The sequence below is a fragment of the Chiloscyllium plagiosum genome, chromosome 28 (assembly GCF_004010195.1).
Source record: "Chiloscyllium plagiosum isolate BGI_BamShark_2017 chromosome 28, ASM401019v2, whole genome shotgun sequence".
Taxonomy (NCBI): Eukaryota; Metazoa; Chordata; class Chondrichthyes; order Orectolobiformes; family Hemiscylliidae; genus Chiloscyllium; species Chiloscyllium plagiosum.
Window position 1 is genome coordinate 9,772,365 of NC_057737.1, and position 18,260 is coordinate 9,790,624.

Here is an 18,260-nt window from a genome sequence, read left to right on the forward strand (position 1 = left end):
GAGCGTCGGAGGCTGAGGGGTGACCTTATAGAGGCTTATAAAATTAAGAGAGGCATGGATAGGGTAAATAGACAAAGTCTTTCCCTGGGGTCGGGGAGTCCAGAACCAAAGGCTATAGGATTAGGGTGAGAGGGGAAAGATATAAAAAGGACCTAAGGGGCAACCTTTTCACGCAGAGGGTAGTACGTGTATGGAATGAGCTGCCAGAGGAAGTGGTGGAGGCTGGTACCATTACAGCATTTTAAAGGCATTTGGAGGGGTATATGAATAGGAAAGGTTTAGCAGGATATTGTCCAAGTGCTGGCAAATGGGAGTAGATTAGTTTACGATATCTGATTGGCATGGACGCATTGGGCCGAAGGGTCTGTTTCAGTGTTGTGCAACTATGAATGAGGGCTGAGTTCTAGAGTAGTCACAACTGTGTGGAGTAGCAATATTCCCTCAAAGATCAGAAGGATCTACTACTGTTCTTACACTGAGAAAAATCTCACTGTATAATCGCCAGAGAGGAATGGGAAGAGTTCCTGTGAATGCAGTGACCATGCTTTAGACACTCCAATAAAGTGTTGTTGTACATAAAATAAATATAGCTATTAGTTTGTGTCCTTTGCAAGGAGTTAAGTCCACTCTGTTACCAGGGTGCAGCACAATGAAGGAGTGTTTTTGATGATCATGTTTGGATGCTAACATTATTCCTTTAGCCCTTGAGGACTCTTCTGCCTGACCTCCCATTTAAAAAAAAATTATTTCCTCTCTCCCTGTGTTTGTTTTCTGAAGCTCCGGTATCATTTTAACCCTGAGTGTTTTTCAAGAGCTAGTAACCCTGGTTGCATGTATGACATCAATGTGTCACGTGCCCTGGGACAAGAGAGACCTATTAATCTTGAGAAAGTGTTTACTGCCATGTGCATCTGCCGCACTACGGAATCCAAGTCTCTGAAGGTAGCGTTGAGACCAGGTGTTGATGTGGACGTTGCATTGGCAAATGTTGTCTGCAAGGAGCAGCTTTAACCATTTCAGTACTGGATGTCACAGAACATTACAGCGCAGTACAGGCTCTTCGGCCATCGATGTTGCGCCATCCTGTCATACTAATCTGAAGCCCATCCCACTTACACTATTCCATGTACGTCCATTTGCCTGTCCAATGACAACTTAAATGCACTTAAACTTGGCAAATCTACTACCGATGCAGGCAAAGCATTCCATACCCTTACTACTCTGAGTAAAGAAACTACCTCTGACTTGGCTTGAATGCAGAGGCTAAGAATACTGCGGAGAAGTAAACCAAACGCCCCCTCCTCCCCCACCCTCACTTTTTAAAGTTGTGTCCCCTCGTGTTTGCCGTCCCCATACTTGGAAAAGGATCTCCCTGTCCACCCTATCTAACCCTCTGATTAATAGCCCCAGAGTCTATTAAGTCACCTCTCAACCTTCTCTCTAACGAGAACAGACTCAAGGCCCTCAGCCTTTCCTCGTAAGACATTCCTTCCATACCAGGCAACATCCTAGTAAATCTTCTCTGCTCCCTTTCCAAAGCTTCCACATCCTTCTTATAATGCGGTGACCAGAACTATACACAATACTCCAAGTGTGGCCGTACCAGAGCTTTGTACAGCTGCAGCATAACCTCCTGGTTCCGGAACTCAATCCCTCTATTAATAAAGGCCAAAACACTGTATGCCTTCTTAACAACCCAGTCATTCTGGGTCCTTTCACTCTTGTCTCCTCCTGTGGAATTTCAATATGCAATGTCTGTTTTGTTTATTTTGTTTATTTTTTGATCCCTCCTCTCAAAGTTGGTTATTTTAATTCCAAACTTTTCCTGGACTGGTGCTCGTCAAAACCCCTCCTCCTTTGGTCTGCTGAAAACCAATGATAGAAACCGCTATCCAAGATGGCAGCAGGTAAACGAGACAAACAGTGGTCCTCCTTTGTTCAGTGGAGTTATATTCTCAACCTGGTCAATGCCACAGAGCGTTATGTTATGATTCTTTGACTAATATGTCTGATTGACGGATACAAATCGATTGGCCCTTTCTGGTGACTGTCTGTAGGGAGTTCGCTCAAACCCTCCACCCTGGCAACATCCTTGTAAACCTTGTCTGAACCCTTTCAAGTTTCACAACGTTCTTCCTACAGCGGAGAGACCAGAATTGCACACAGTATTCCAAAAGTGGCCTAACAATGTCCTGTACAGCCACAACACAACTTCCCAACTCTTACACTCAATGCACTAACCAATAAAGGTAAGCATACCAAATGCCATCTTCACTATCCTATCTACCCGCTACTCCAGCTTCAACAAACTATGAAACTGCACTCCTCAGTCTCTTTGTTCAGCAACACCCCCGTCCCACTCCCCAATCCATCTTTGCTGCATATCAGATGATATTTTATTATTAAATCTGACTGATTTCAATCTTGCAAATTGTAGCCAATCTAGATGGGGCAGGTGAATAGACTCTCCCCTTCCAGACATGCTCAAACATTTGAGCAGATACAGCTCTCTCCTCAAACTGCAAAGAATTTCCATTCCTCCTTTTAAACCAATAAGACATGGACTTAGATGCCCCATCTATACAAACGGCCATCCCTGCAACGTCACTACTTTAACTCCTTCAAACCAAACCATCTGGGGTGGGGGTTTAATCCTGAAGACCACATCACATTATATAGAAAACAGTACAGTACAAACCAGGCCCTTCAACCCACCATGTCCATGCCGACTATGACACCGCTCTACACTAATTCCATTTGCCTGCACGATCCATATCCCTCTCTGCCCCACCTGGTCACGTGTCTGTCCGAATGCCTCAAACTCTGCGACCATTTTGCTTCTACCATCTTCCATGGCTGCACATTCCAGGCACCAGCTACACTGTATAAAAATAACTCGCTTTGCACAGCATGGTTCAGTGGTTAGCACTGCTACCTGACAGCACCAGGGACCCAGGTTAGATTCCCTCAGGAGACTCTAAGGGGTTTGCACACTGTCATCGTGCCTACATGGGTTTCCTCCCACAGTCCAAAGGTGTGCAGGTTAGGTGGATTGGCCATGGGAAATTCAGGGCTAAAGGGATAGGATGGGGGATGGAGGTGGAGGTCTGGGCAGTGTGATCTCAATGGGTCAAACGGCCTGCTTCTGCACCATAGCGACGTTGTGATCTCCTTTAAACTTCTCCCTTCTATCTTCAAACTTACGCCCTACCTATTTAAACAAAGTTATACACCTTTCCAGGTAAAAGCAGCGCTCAACAGTAATCAGGCAGGAGCACAAAACCCTGCACAACAGGGAGTCTGCATGATTCTGCATCTCCGCAAAGTGCTATTAAAGACTCTATATGCAGCGTAGGAGATGCAGCCCAAGACTGTGTCACAAAGAGCACAATCACAGCACTCCAAGTGGCAGCCTGTCTCAATCAAAAGTAGAGTTGGTAACAATGCTAGCCCCATGAGATCACACAGTGAGGCTGATAAACTTTGCAGCTGCGCAAGAAGAGGGGAAAAAAAGACAATTGAAGAGACTGCGACAGCAGAAGCAAGAAATAGTTCAAGGGAAAAAAAATTGTACTCAATTGTAAGTTCTTTGTTTGAAAAAAGTAACCCAAAAAGCAACCAAAATGTAGACCTATTGACAATACACCCCCCCCCCCCATATCTATTCTGGAAAGAAAGCAGAGGGCAGCCAATTTGAGAGAGCTCAGACTCATTAGTATGACCACCATCTGGACGTTGGGTTGCTGCAATGGCCCTGTTACTGCACAGCTCCAACCAAGCTGCCTCACCACTTTCTCAAAAGATCACACCATCAGCATTTCACTGCTGTCCAGCAGACACAGAGACCAGGATCAGGCAGAGTAGTGTGCTGCCACTCTCTGCGGGATGTGGGCGTCGTTGGCTGGGCCAGTATTTACTAGCTATCCCAAACACAGAGGGCTGTGAAGAATGAGCCATACTGCTCCTTGTCTGGACCAGACCAGGCAAGGACGGCAGATTTCCTTCCTTAGAGGGTATCGGTGATCCAGATGAGTTTTTGTGACAACCAGCAGGGGTTACTTGGTCACCATCAGGCCCAATCTTGTACTCAATGCAAATTCCCACCAGCTTGTTGGAGTCGAAACTAGCTCCTCAGAATATCAGCCCGGGTTTCTAGGTTACTAGCCCAGTGACATTACCACAAAGCCTCTGCCTCCCCATTCCTTACTCATTTCAGTTTGGCTTCGGAAGGGCATAGCGACCAAACTTTGACACAACATGCAGTCATTAACGGGCAGCTTGCTGCTTCCCTAGTGGCCTCTTACTCTATTCAAATAAGTTTTACAGATGCCCAGGCCAGGACAGGTCTCAGTCCCAGTCCTCAGATCCCAAGTACTATAACGAGTTGCTGGGGCATCTCCCGATCGGTACATACCACTACAAAAACATTACTGTAGGCGGAGACAACGAAGTCATGGTAACAACACTAGAGGAGTAACACAGGGGCCAAAGCTAAGGAGACACCAGTTCGAATCCCACCTTCTGATGCATCCAAATTCATTTAATAAGGAAAATGTAAAACTAGAAGCTAACCTTGGCAGACGTGACTGTGCAATTATTGGCTGTTGTAAAGACCCACCCTGTTTACCTTTAGGGGAGGAAATCAGCCGACTTTACCTGGTCTCCCTACACGTGACTCCAGCCCCATAGCAATGTGGTTGTCTCTTCGCTGTCCTGTGAAATGACTCAACAAGTCACTCATGTCAGCGGCAACAGACACTGACCTCGCCAACGTTGCCCACATCCCACATGCAAAAAAAAATATACAGAGAAACAAATCTAAAGCAACTGTCACACTTATTTGTGGAATCCTGCTGTGCATCCACCAGCTGTCACCAATCCAACAAGGTACCCATGTTTCCTCAAACACCAGACTGGCTGGGAAGTGCATTGAAAACATCCCGAATAACGCTACACCACGCAGCTCCTCTTGGTGGGGATGGAAGGGGAGTGGGGAAGCAGAGGAGCAGACAATAACGTGGGTGAATTGCCAGTTGATGTTCACAAAAAACAAAAGTCACAATCACTTGAGGGAAGGAGGTAAAGAGCACTCAGAGTTCGGCCACATTCCCCTAGTCAGGAGTTTGGAAATAAGAGAAAACTAGCAACAGAATCAGTGGGGGCGGATGATGCAGCCAAAATACTTCAGGTGGTCTATAAAAGTGGATGCAGAAATCAGTGCAGCTAAGACAAAGAAAGGTAAGTTGTTGAAAACCAGATAAACAGGTCAGATGACAGAAAAGGTGACCATGCAGATAATCATTTAAAGTTAGCATTTTGAAGATTTAAGAAACTGAGGTTGTCTCCAGTGCTCAATACACACAGATATCAAAATAAAACTGGGGGGTGAGGGTTCAGCTCAATAGGGCCCACTTCTTGAAGAAGGGCTTATGCCCGAAGCGTCGATTCTCCTGTCCCTTGGATGCTGCCTGACCTGCTGCGCTTTTCCAGCAACACATTTTCAGCACCACTTTTCTTTAGGCCATCCCTACATCTCTCCATGCGCAAATGTCGATTTTAACAGCCTGCTCTGCTCATGTATTCCCCCTGTACAGTTACTCTTTGGATAAGGGTCATTTATCCAACTTTGACTCGTATTCATGTCACCTAACTCATCACTTCCACTGCCCACTGGCTGGCAAGGTGAATAATTTGCCTCACTACCGACTTTTGCCAGAAACAAATCTGAAAGAACTGCGGATGCTGGAAATCAAACAAAAACATATATTGCTGGAAAAACTCAGTAGGTCTGAGTGGGGAGAAAGCAGAGTTAATACTGCAGGTCTAGTAACCTTTCTTCAGAATTGACTTTTGCCAAATTCCTCCCACCATCCCACTAAACAACAACTAGATGTCACAACAGAAAGGGACCATTTTTCTAAGTGTGAAAGCAATGTTGTCCACTATGAGTCACACAGTTTCCAATAAGCACTTTCAGGAAGGGGAATGGGTGTAATGGACGGAAACAACTGTCCACCAGGAATAAACAACTGGTCTCCATAACATCACAGATTTTAAAGCTTAAATCAACTTTCATGACCTCTCTTCAGAACAGGCAATCCTGAAACCAGAAAAGGGATTCAACACAAGAGAATAAGTATTTTCAAAATTGTTCTCAACATAGACTACAGAGAAAGCAAGTCCAACACATCCAAGTGAGAGTTGAAAGGGTCAGCCTAGCACCCTGTTGTATGTCATCAAATCCTTGACCCTTCTGCAGCTACAGTTTCAGTGTTTTGTCCACCACTTCATAGTGTAAAACTCACGTGATACAGCTGGGCTGGCAATTAATGTGGCAGACAGTGCACTGACTCTAGTCTGAGGCAGTCCATTCCAATACTACAGATCTTGCGATCCTCTATGCTGTGAGATATGAGCAGAGGGAGCTTCGCCTGAGCACACCTGACCACACAGAGATCACACTGTCATTATGCAAACCATTAGCACGAGTGCACAGGGTATGGGCATGTCAGTGTAACATATGCAGCAGACTCTGGACACATGAGAAACATGTCTACATACCAACGGAGCTACTCATCGTCCTATTTACCTCACCAAATTACTCAGGCTCAACAACTTTGAAAGACTCCTTTCGGATTAAGTCAATGAGTCTGCTTAATACGCAGTTAATGGTTTCCCCCGAGATGCAGCACCACCTGTTGCAGTCAGTGCCCTTTTATTACGTGTCGCTTTTTATTCCTTAAAGACAAAAACCGTGTGGATTAAGCCAAGAAGAATTGACAAATTCAGTCCCAGTGAAATAGAGCCCTTCAATTTCTTTTCAAATTGCAGAGCAAGGAACTTTCACGACAGACGCAAACTTATGTCTGAAAGAATGAAATAAGCATTACGTGAAGCCAAATGCAAGAAAGCTTAAGGCTTACTCATTAGCATAATTATAGTTTGCCGCACACATTCAAACACATACACATAAAACAGCTGCATTTGTATAAAACCTTTCACAACTTCAGAATGTCCTTTCAACTAGATACTTTGCCCAAAGTGCGACAAGCCATTTTCGCACAGAGTAAACTCCCAGAACAACAGTGTGACAAGTCCAGATTAACTGTTCTGATGTTGTTGTTGATCAAGAGGATTAAAACTAGCCAGGAGTCTGAGCAGAACTCCCCATCCTTTACATCAAGTCACAGGATATTATATCTGTCCTAGGAACCAGATTGGGCCTCAGTTTAATATCTCTTTGGAAAAACAGCACTATTCCGACAGTGCAGCACTCCTTCCGTATTGCAGTGAAGTGTCAGGCTAGAATTTTGTGCTCAAGTCTTAGAAACAGGACTTGACCCCAGAATCTTCTGAGATGAGAGAGCAACTGAATGAACGCACTAGACACAGGAGCTAAAAATCGCACACATGACAAATTTAAAGACAACTGAAAGGGAGCATCAGAATAACAAGACAAAAAAAAACTTGCTGCTGTTCAAGGTGAAGGTTGGATGCCTTTGGTAAGTCAGTGGAATGAGCAATGGAGTAGCCATACGTTGATGAGGAACCAATGGAACAGCCCACCCCTGGTCCCCTCTAATGACGACTGAAGCAGCAGTAATGCTGCACGCGATGTCTGTGCGAACATGGCCACAGGTCGGCCTACCAATAAGAATGTGAAGCCAAATTCCAGGCCACAATCTCACCAGCACAGTCAATGGACTTACTGGCCCTGTACTGAACGGCAACCACAAGCATCCTGAAGGGCAGAGGCCATCTGCTTATTCACCAACCCCCATCCCCACCCACCCCAAACCTGCTGGGCCATGGAAGAGGCACCTTGGCAGAAGTTGAACATCTTGGTCACTGATCTCCTGAGGTAGGCAGCTGCAACGCGCATCCATTGAAACATTGCAATTACGTCAGGAATCCACAAACCTGCCTCGGGAATGGGGAGCTATGTTTACAACTTCCTATCCAGAGGGAAGTAGGCATTCACATCTGTCTACAGCCAGAACAGATGCCAGCCAGAAGATAGCCCTTGTGCAGACACACACACCTTGCATCCCTCTACTGAACTGGCGACATGTGGATATTACTGGGAGTCTCACTGGCACAAAACAGTGACAGGATTGGGCAAGACAGAGGGCACACAAATAAATAGCAAAATCCCAAACCAGCTCGCCCATGGTGGTTTCCCTGGGTACTTCCTCTGCATGGGCCACATCACAGATGGTGACATACACCCATGAAAACTCCTGAGAATCCAAGCGTTAGCAGAAAAACGCACACTAAATGGAAAACTGGAAAGTTTGACAAAATTGGTTCTGCATAAGCACAATTAAATTCAAATTAGCGTGCCCTTTAAATCAATCACAGGTTACAATCCTGGCAAATGAGCGCTGGGATCATTTCTCAATCATGCAACAACATCCAAAACTCAGGATGATACTAAAATGTGGGAAGAAATCTGTACGGACTTTTGACTTCCCCGGAAGTAAAATTCCCTTCTCAGGAAGAGCAGGCCAGTTAAGACGTAAATTCACCTTTTGCCCACTGCCAGCCCTCCCCCCACTGGCCCTCCTATGTGTTCCGGTCACTGCTTGGCTCACCTCCTCCTATTAAAGCTTCCATGCCTCCTCCAGATCTTCACCAATCAGAATCCAGGGAACATTTGGATCAAGATGGCTTAGTGGTTAGCACTGTTGCCTCACAACACCAGAGACCTGGGTTCGATTCCACCCTCGGGCAACTGGGTGCAGTTTGCACATTCTCCTCACATCTGTGTGGGTTTCCTCCCACAGTGCAAAGACGTGCAGGTTGGCCGTGAGAAATGTAAGGTTACAAGGAAAGGATGACGAGGGTTGTGGGTGACTCTTTGGAGGGTCGATGTGGACTCAATGAACTGAAAGGCCTGCTTTCACACTGTAGGGATTCAATGACTCTTCTATCTGACCTTTTGAGCATCACCACAGTCTACCTTGGTATTACCCGGCAATGGCATGTGCCTTCTCTGGCTTAGCACTTCTGGGCACCACTCACATGAGTCCCCACGCTGCTTTGTGCCTTCTGCCAGCCTCAGTGTTCCTACTCACTGGGTGCTAAGACATATGTGCTGTGATCTCAGAGACTGAATAACCAATTCAAAATACTGGATTAAGGGGTAATGAGAGAGCAGGAGAGATGTACCTTCAAGAGGAACACAATGGCTGGATGATGCTCATGTCACGAACTGCACTCCACAAGGCAATAGCAGCAAGAAAGCAACAAGCAACCAACCACCACTTGAAGGTGATGTGCTTAAACCCAAAATATTTGAGAGAGAGAGACAGAGAGAGACAGAGACAGAGAGAGAGAGAGAGAGACAGAGAGAGAGAGAGAGAGACAGAGAGAGAGAGAGAGACAGAGAGAGAGAGAGACAGAGAGAGAGAGACAGATCTAACTTGCTCACAACTTGTCTAATCTGGAGAGGGCAAGTGCAGTGGCTGGAATCACCTTCGAGGGATGAGGGAAAAAAAAGAATGAGAGAGCAAGAGCGAGCAAAATAGATAGAGAAAAAAGAAACAACGGGACAGAGAAAGACAATAAAAGAAAGGAGAGTGCAAAAGGGGAAAAAGGAAAGACAGGCAGAGAGGGGTCTATCTTCAGACTGGTGTATGATGCAGCCAAGACATTTAGTCCTAGTTAGCATATCGACACAAGTCCTTTATAGGTAAAAGAAATCACATTTAATCCAATTCACTTTAATGCCGTGCCAATACTTCTCCTGTTTTATTGACTGACTTCAAGTTGCTCCAATTGCCACCATACATGATAGAGACAGACCTCTAAGTGCTCTGTCCTACAGTTATATCCAATGTGCCCTCCAAATATACAACCCATGTTTAGAAGGACATTATTTATAATCTTAGCACTAGGTGGTTTTAAAAGAAAAAAAATCTCAAAAGTTCATAATGCCTCACTGCGATTCTACCATCAGCAACTATTCCATTTGCGTATGGAGGTCAGTCTTCCCACTGCTGAACCTCTGGATTTCAACAGCAATGCTATTAGGGAATACACCTGGGGAGTTACATTTCCTCTGCAACCTCATTTTAACGTGATGATTAATGTTTTTGTGTTGTTGTTACTTGGATTTTTTTTTAAATTGGCTAAATACATCACATTAGTACAAGCGTGACCAGATTAGTCAGCAGCACTGAAACTGTGCAGGAAAGCAACAAAACTCTGCTGTTTCACTTTGATGCACTGACCACTCAGAGGGGGTCAGGAGGAAAACAATACAGGCAATGCCCGCTCTAACACAGCGACAGTGCCTCCCATTATATACAACTGGATCCCTGTACCCATCACTGTGGTGGAATTCCGGGAAAACACAAATTAAGGAAGAGCTAATCTAAAAAGGTTGGTGGTCATTCAGCAAGAGCTGTGCGGGGGAACTGGGCAGGGGGGGTTAAGTGGTAATGGGGAAGGGAAATGCTGAGCCACAAACGCAGGTAAACAGACTCAAATCCACAGTATTTTTTTTAAATCACACTAATCAACACACTCCCAGCAGGAACAAAGTGAGAAAAAAAAGCTGAAAACCCTGATTGGAATCTTTGAGAAAGAGAGGCAGAGTAAGGTGCTCAGTGAAACAGCAAGATGGAAATGATAAGAAACCGGGAAAAGGGGTCTTATTACAGCTTTTAAAAAAAACCAACCCAAGAGCATGTTTACAAAAGCGTTCTGGTAACCTCATGTCATTTAAAATTTCGTTTTCTCCCAGCACTTAGTCACGGGGCCCTAGTTCTGGCTCATTGTTCAAGCAGGCTGGCTTCATTGCATATAATAGCTGTGGGAAACTGAGGAGGATTCGGCTGAACAACAGACAACATTAGAACCCCACCTCACCCCCCTTCCCTGCTATCCTTTTGCTCCCCATCTCTATACACAGACTCAGCCACACTCTCTCTCACACACAGAGACAGACACTCTCTCACACTAGAGCTGTCTCCAGTGCCTCTCTGCTCCATGCAGTGCCTTTTATTGCACGGGCTGATTTATGCGTCTAGGTCACCCCTGCTTATTTTAAAAGCTTTTCTCGACAGCCTTTTTAAAATACATACACACGCACGCATAAAAAGAAAGGGACTTCAAGGCAGATCTAAATTAAATGCAGTTGTAGAAGGCGGAGGTCTGGTAAGGCATTGGGAAGCGGTGTTTCGTTGCTGATTAATAAGCAGGACTTAAAAGAGGCCGCAGTTGTCAAAGAAATTTCAGCTTGCAAATCACATATAAATGTACCTGAGTGAGCAGGGCCTGATTTAAGCAGGGGTGAAGGCGGTCACAGCTATGTGCAGTCTCTCAGTGAACACCTGTGTGTAATCGCACAGTGCCAGCAATCCCATACTCCCGGGACCGATTTGACTTTTAATACAAATCTACAACCCCTCTCCGCACTTCCAAAAACTAAAAAAGACCCAAAGTTGTCCTAATCAAAGTACAGCAATACCTCAAATGGAGAATGTTTAATTTATTGACCAGTGATTCGGTGCATTAACCAGCAATTTTCCAAATGCCAACTGCTTCACACTATGACTCCCCCCACGCACAAAAAACCTGTACATTTCAACTGCTGTCAACGAGGAGTTCTACATGTTAGTTCCAGTGGGGGCTACTGCTAAATGTAGCACTCTGTGAGAAGTGCAGACAACACTGAATACTAAGGACTACAGTCAAAGACTAACTACACATGCACTGAACATATCCAGGCTCAGACCCGAGGGAGCAAAACAGGAAAGTCTATTCTCAGAACCAAGGATCCCCACTAGGCTTTGAATCAAAAAAAGTCAGAGTTGACAACTGCTGGCCTCTGCTCGTGCCTTTGTAATGCAAGTCAAACTGAAAGCAAGCAGAACATGCCTTTGACGGTCTCATATCGAGGGTGTACAATAGATTTCACAGGCGTCGCTGAATCTGCCGCAGATCTCAAGTTCTGGCAACTCAAGGATGAGGTCGCAGTGGGAACCCAGTTATGAGATCCTGCTGTGCACCAACCAACCTACAAGGTGTGCAAGGTGACTTCAGGGCTGTTTTCCCTGACGACACAGTACCAGAAACATTATGACAGCCCGGGCACGCTCCAGTCCACGGGCAGCGGAAATGCTGGTTGTCAGAGCCCTGAGGGCCAACGTCCTGACTTCCGCACATCCTGCAATGCTGACCTCTCCCCACGAGAGCAGGGAGAGGGCAGCAATCAGACACAGAGTGCCGTCAGCCAGGCTGCACCCCTGCTTGGCTGCAGGTCATCAATAACAGCTTGTTCAGTTGTGGCAGAATATTTCTTTAAAAGAGACAGAGTTTACTTCATGCTAAAATCACCAATAATCTGTATATGAGCTGAGACCAGAGTGAACCTCCACAAACAAACAGACACAGTTGCAACTTGAAGCAGACCTTCCATCTGAGGCTACTCCTCGAGAAGTGACATTACATTGCCCCACTTCTCATTTTTACATTCCCCATGGCGGATCCCAATGAGCAAACACAAAGCCAGTTATAAAAATACTACAAAACTGCTGGAAATGGCAAATGAAACTGGGCAGCAGAAAAAGAACGTGCGCCTGTCATCTGCCAAGCCCAAATGACGAGGGCAGTTTCACTGAGCTCAACACCCTCTCTCAAAAACTGCGCTTTTAAATCTTAGGCCAATCAATTCTTCATCAAAGTGCCGAATGTAGGTTTATATACAGACCATTCTAAACACCAGACAGTGTTACACCTTGTGTTAAGCACCATGTGCATTAAGCTCTGTCACAGTTCAGACCATCCTTATTTTAATATAATTTTAGTGCTATTCACACAAGGACTATTGAGTGCGATATTTTTTTCTTTTCATTACCATCCCATTATGTTCAGTGGTAGGTTACTATTGTGAAAATGTTCCATTAAATAAAAGAAAAGATGTGATTTCCAGAAATACTGGCGATGGAGTGAGAAGCTGCCTCAGAGAAGCCTGGATGGTGAGCAAATTGCAGAAGTTAAACGAGTCTATTTTACAGGTAGGGCCACCCCCACCCCCACCCCCACTGCAATCGGCTTCCTGGTTTACATTAGTGTGTGATTCTGCTGCTCTGGTGAAGAATGACCACGTGCCACACTGACACACAAAAGGGAGCAGCGCCTCTTTCAGTCCCCAGAGGTGGCGTGGGCAAGACAGATGCTGTCACTCACTGTAACCAGCTCTGGCAACTTACACCTAAACACCTTGGTGCTATAACAAATACAAGTCCTTCTCAGTGGTCATCCACAGGTCAGGCTGTTTGAGTTTTTTCGTCCAGTAGCCAGGAGGAAATCTGGCTTATAAAGACATTCACAAATAAAGAAAGGCATACAGAGCTAACACAGGCTTCCCTGAAAAGCACACCAGATCATTCCAGGCTACCAGAGTCACACAGCGTTAATGCAATCAGACTCCAAGACAATTTACATAATTTGCTTTTGGCCCATTCACATCCTGTCAGCCTACATTCAAAGCAACATTAAGCAACTCCACATGTTGACCCTCTCAATCTAAAGGTCAGAGGGCACTGGAGGGTTTCAGGCTGCGTCTTGCCATCTCCATTTTCACAAGACGGCCCCCCACTCAACACACAACACACTTCTTGTTACACAGCATCTTTCCCCTCCATACAGCCCCCCAGTCTGAGCCTCTGTGCTAATCAAACCTCAACATCTACTGTTAACCCATCTGCCGTCTTCGTGTTCCAGCAAGGTCAAACAGAATGCTGCCTTCTACTCTTCAAAAAGCCACATAATAAATCACAACAACAAATAAATAAAAGCCTCGCTCCACTTGTAACATCGCAAAAAAAGCCTCAAGAACTGGATTCGACTGCAATTGCAAAGTGCAAAATAGCACAGTAACAAACGCTCCCACTACCGTAGCTCAGAACGTCAAAGAAACAATGCACACAGGCTTAAAGGTTTATTAACAACTCACAATCAACATATCTTTCTTCCTGACCCCCTCCCAGAGCACTTGCCTCAAAAAATCCCTCACCGTGTCTGGGAGAACACAAATGACAACAATAATCCTCCTACTTACCTTGGGTTGTGCTCTTCGGGGGAATGCAACCTTAGGGTCAATCTGTCGAAGCAAATCAGAAAAGGGTTAAAGAAAAAAAAAATCATCGGGTGCATCCCCACCCCAGGCCATTTAAAACCAACACCATGTTTCTCAGGCAATGAATCACAGCAGAAAGTTTCTCAGGTCAGGTCCAAGAATTGCAAGGGACTGATCACCATTTAATGTTGTGTACCTTTTTTTTTTAAACCTGTTTTAAAGACATGAGCTGTGCTCTTAGGGATTATTTATACTTGCTACTGCTGCAAAGCAATTCTTAAAGGATTACTAATCAAGAAACTATATAGTTATTTTTCACCCTCTTGGTTGTCACAGCTCGACCTTTATGTGGTCACTGTAGCCCACGTATGTTTTCACACATCTACAGAATGTTGTAGATATCTCTATGGTTGCACGGTCTGGGAGATGACTGGATCCAGGGCTGTCAGTGTCCCATCCATTCACATAGCTAACACACCTCCGAACACAAGGTTGGCATAATCATGCGAGGTCAGATCGAGAATGAAACAGAACTAGAGTCAAGAGGAGGGAGGGGATGCACTTATTTCTTAATCTAGAGCAAATAGGAATTAGCACAGTTGTGCAAGGTAAGGTGCACCTTTTAAAAACAAAACCGAAATCCTGAATCAGCTCCCTCAGTGTGTACACCTGAGCTGCAAACAGGGTTCTAGTGCAAATCTTCAGTACACACAATCCACCTTCAAGATGTCAACTCCAAGTTGGGATTTATTTGCAGAGTCCTTCTCCAACTGCTAACCCAGTGACTCAGCCTACCATAGGGGTGATTGAGGGGGGTTGTTGTACTGGCGGGGATCTCAAGTCACTCATTAAAACACACTTCCAGCAAGGGATCACTTGTTAATTGTCACCAGGGGGACTCCTAGCAATTCTCCCCAGTCCACCGAAACCTTTTTCAACACCATGCTGGCTCTGCACAGTCAAGACAAGACAAGCGAGCGCAAACTTTCCTGAACCACCAAGTTTGAGTGTCCAACAACCAGACACGGTAACTACCCAACCCCAGCAACTCGTACTCAGATCACCATCCTTCCCAGCTGTAGGCCAAGACATGATTTGAGTGCAAATCCATCTAACCTCTCAATTTCCACCCTACTCCCAACAGTTAAGAAGCTCCATTACACATAACTAGGTAACTCCAGGTGACACCCTCCCCATTCCACAACAGGAGATGAAGCACAGGGAAATGGGACCTTTCTTTTTGACGTCACTAACCCACACTGGACTAGATTCGAGTAGGCACCTGGACCGACGGGACCATCAGTTCTGCCACTGTGTCACAAACGTCAGGTACTGGGGCCAACATCAGCGTTCCAGGTGAATATCATTGAAAAGGAAAAGTCACGGGGATCAACATCACACCGACTATGCTCACTTGAGGCGTCCTTGGTCAGCGAGGTGACTGAACAGCAAGGCTAGAAAGACAGAAGTAGAACAGAGAGAGAGATTCCTCCTCACAGCCCAGACAGAACGACAGCCCTGCTTGTCGGCTCGGACAGCCCAGAGCATGAAAAAGCCCTGGCACAGAGGGTAGGTGCCAAATGGCCTCAGATTGGAGAGGGGCCTGCAGGAGGATGAAATCCAGTACCCAGCTGGTCAAACCAGATCACAATCCAGCAGCCTTCTCCTGAAAGGATATGTAGGGATGCAGTCATGGTGACAGAGATTTTGAAGATTCTTAAGATTGGATCCTCCATGGAGCTTGGTCAAGTGCAAGTTGTGAAAGGCTACAGGGGTCCAAATGAAAAACTGGGATTCTGGGGATAGGGGGGCAAAGACAAGACCTTCAGAGCTGTCCACCTGGTGGCAGCCCCTGCATAGGTTGTGTTCAAACCCAGTGGGAACATGTAGCAGCACTTCAGTAAAACATCCTCTTCTGCCCCAGATTGCTCCTGCTTCACTTATTCACTTCCACTTTAAACCCTGGGGGAAAATGGCAAACTGTACGGGTGTACATCTGTGTGTGCTGTGGGTGTGGGGGGGGGGAAGAGAGAGAAAAATGCAAACTGCCACCTACAGCTGAAGGCAGAATCACTTTCGGACAGGAGCATCAGTGCGGGAAATGGCACTACCAGACGGAATCATCTCTCCAGCCATTTTAAAAGCAACCCTGTTGCATGAGAAAGGAGTTGCAATATCCCAGAACAAATCTGTGAAACCACACACAGACAAAGCCCGTACCAGCCACAATAAGTAATGGTCTTGCATTCTGCCCTGAATCTGGCCAGCACTAGGTGCCTGCAACATTCACCCCTTACACTTATGTTAACAGCATCAGGCAGTATCGTGTGCTTATCAATACCAGTGTGATGTCTCAACATCCATTATAACCCCACAGCCAACGCCTCACGTCCAGCGATAAAAACCACAACACAGAATGACCACCCTGAAACCCACTTTAAATCTGTCCAAACTTACTCAGGACAGCAATCAAAACACATTTGCAAAACTATTTCCACAACAGGACAAAGCCGACCCCAACATATTGACAAACTTCAAATCTCACAGCAAATAGCAAAATAATTGGCTGGTGGACAAAAACATCAACAAAAGAAAATAAAACTCAGAAGGAGAGGGGAAGCAATCCTCATGTCTGGGGCATAGGTTAAGGCCAGGAAGGAAAACGATGCAAATTTATGTTCCGTTTATTTTGCAGGATTTTAGCAAAAGACACATATCTATGATTTTGCACCTTCTAGTGTTTAAAACAGGTTAATAACAGTTCCAGATAGATTTCACTAAATTATTCCCATGAGAAGTCCCAAACCCAAAGTCACTGTTAGCTTTGGAGTTAGCCTCTTCTATCCTCTTCAATGTTCGCAACATTAAGTAACCTCCTTAGTGCACTCTAATACCTTGTGTGCTTCAAGGATGTCTAATCTGGTCTGTCAGCCAGAGTGAAGAGAGAGTGAGAATTTTAATGATCTCACCCAGTGTCATTGCAAGTTGCCTGAGAAACCAGTTTCACACCCAAAAGAATTTTCATTTGTCGGAGGGGATGAGGGGAAAAGTGTACAAGAACTCTGAACTCAAACTGGATTATCTAACCATGACTAGTTTCCCATGTCATTCAATTAAAAAAAACTACAGAAAAATTAGCACTGGCTAAAACCATTATGTTGCACATATTTATAAACTAGGCATTTTAATACTAAAGATAAATGAGTTAGTTAGCTCTAAGTAAAGTGGATTTTAAAGAAAATATATATGTACTAACTACAGTCTTCTAGAAGTCACTAAAACAGAAAACATACTAGTTCTGATGGAGTTGTCATTACCTAAATAATGCCTTAATGCAACCGTAAACAACAGCTTCTGCCGTGGGGAATAGATCGAATTCATGCCCTGAACGTTAAAACAAAGTCGAAAGGGTATATAGAACGCTACAAACAGATGCTCAGACACAAGATACACAGAATGATCAACAAGAAACCCATTCATGCGATTTACAGCAAAACTCAGCTTATGCGCTACCACTCTTGAGTTTTAATAAACTTTCTACCTCAAGTTATGGCAGTCGCTTTTTTAATCCTTTTTGTTTACAATGGGGAGAGAGGCTGTTCTTTAAACAGAAAAGGGGGGGGGGGATGCATAAAATCAAACCTTACCGTCTCCCACTTGCGTTTCATCCTGAGCTCACCGCTTGGAAAAGCGATTAGAATTTAATTGCAAGACTTCCATTTAACTAGCAATTTAATCGGCCACTAGGTGGTTTGATTGTCAATTTATGTAACTGACAGTGAAGCTGTACCAGGAGGGTAGCAATTTTATTTTATCTCCCTTAGAAAGGGGGACTTAAAGTTGCAGCGAAATAGATTTTTTAAACACTTGGGCGTTATATTGAGTTTTTTTGTTTTATTTTTATTTCAGAGAGACAGCAGGTATTAAATGACCTGGGGGGTGGGGGAAAACAGTTTGTTACAGTTTCACACTGAGGGAAATCAATACAGAAACACACAAACATACCGTCTTGGAATCTAATTCGTGATGGGGTTGAGCTAATACTTTATCTACACTTGCAGGATCGGTAAACGTAACGAAACCGAAGCCTCTGAAATGACACAAAGAAACAAAATGATGATGAGTAAATAACGAGCAACAGGGAAGAGGAAATCAAACACAAGTGTCAAAA

The 18,260-nt window shown here is 44.9% G+C and overlaps 1 protein-coding gene across 27 annotated transcripts in view; it reads right to left on the bottom strand.

Annotated features, from left to right (window-relative positions):
* msi2b (musashi RNA-binding protein 2b) overlaps positions 1–18,260 on the bottom strand; it is a 573,147-nt gene that overhangs the window by 553,563 nt on the left and 1,324 nt on the right. For all 27 annotated transcript variants that reach the window (XM_043718217.1, XM_043718222.1, XM_043718221.1 and 24 more), the window contains exons 4-5: positions 18,095–18,179; positions 14,072–14,113 (exon numbers count right to left, since the gene is read on the bottom strand). In XM_043718217.1, the coding sequence (XP_043574152.1) occupies positions 14,072–14,113; positions 18,095–18,179 (127 nt within the window). The remainder of the gene's footprint in view (positions 1–14,071; positions 14,114–18,094; positions 18,180–18,260) is intronic.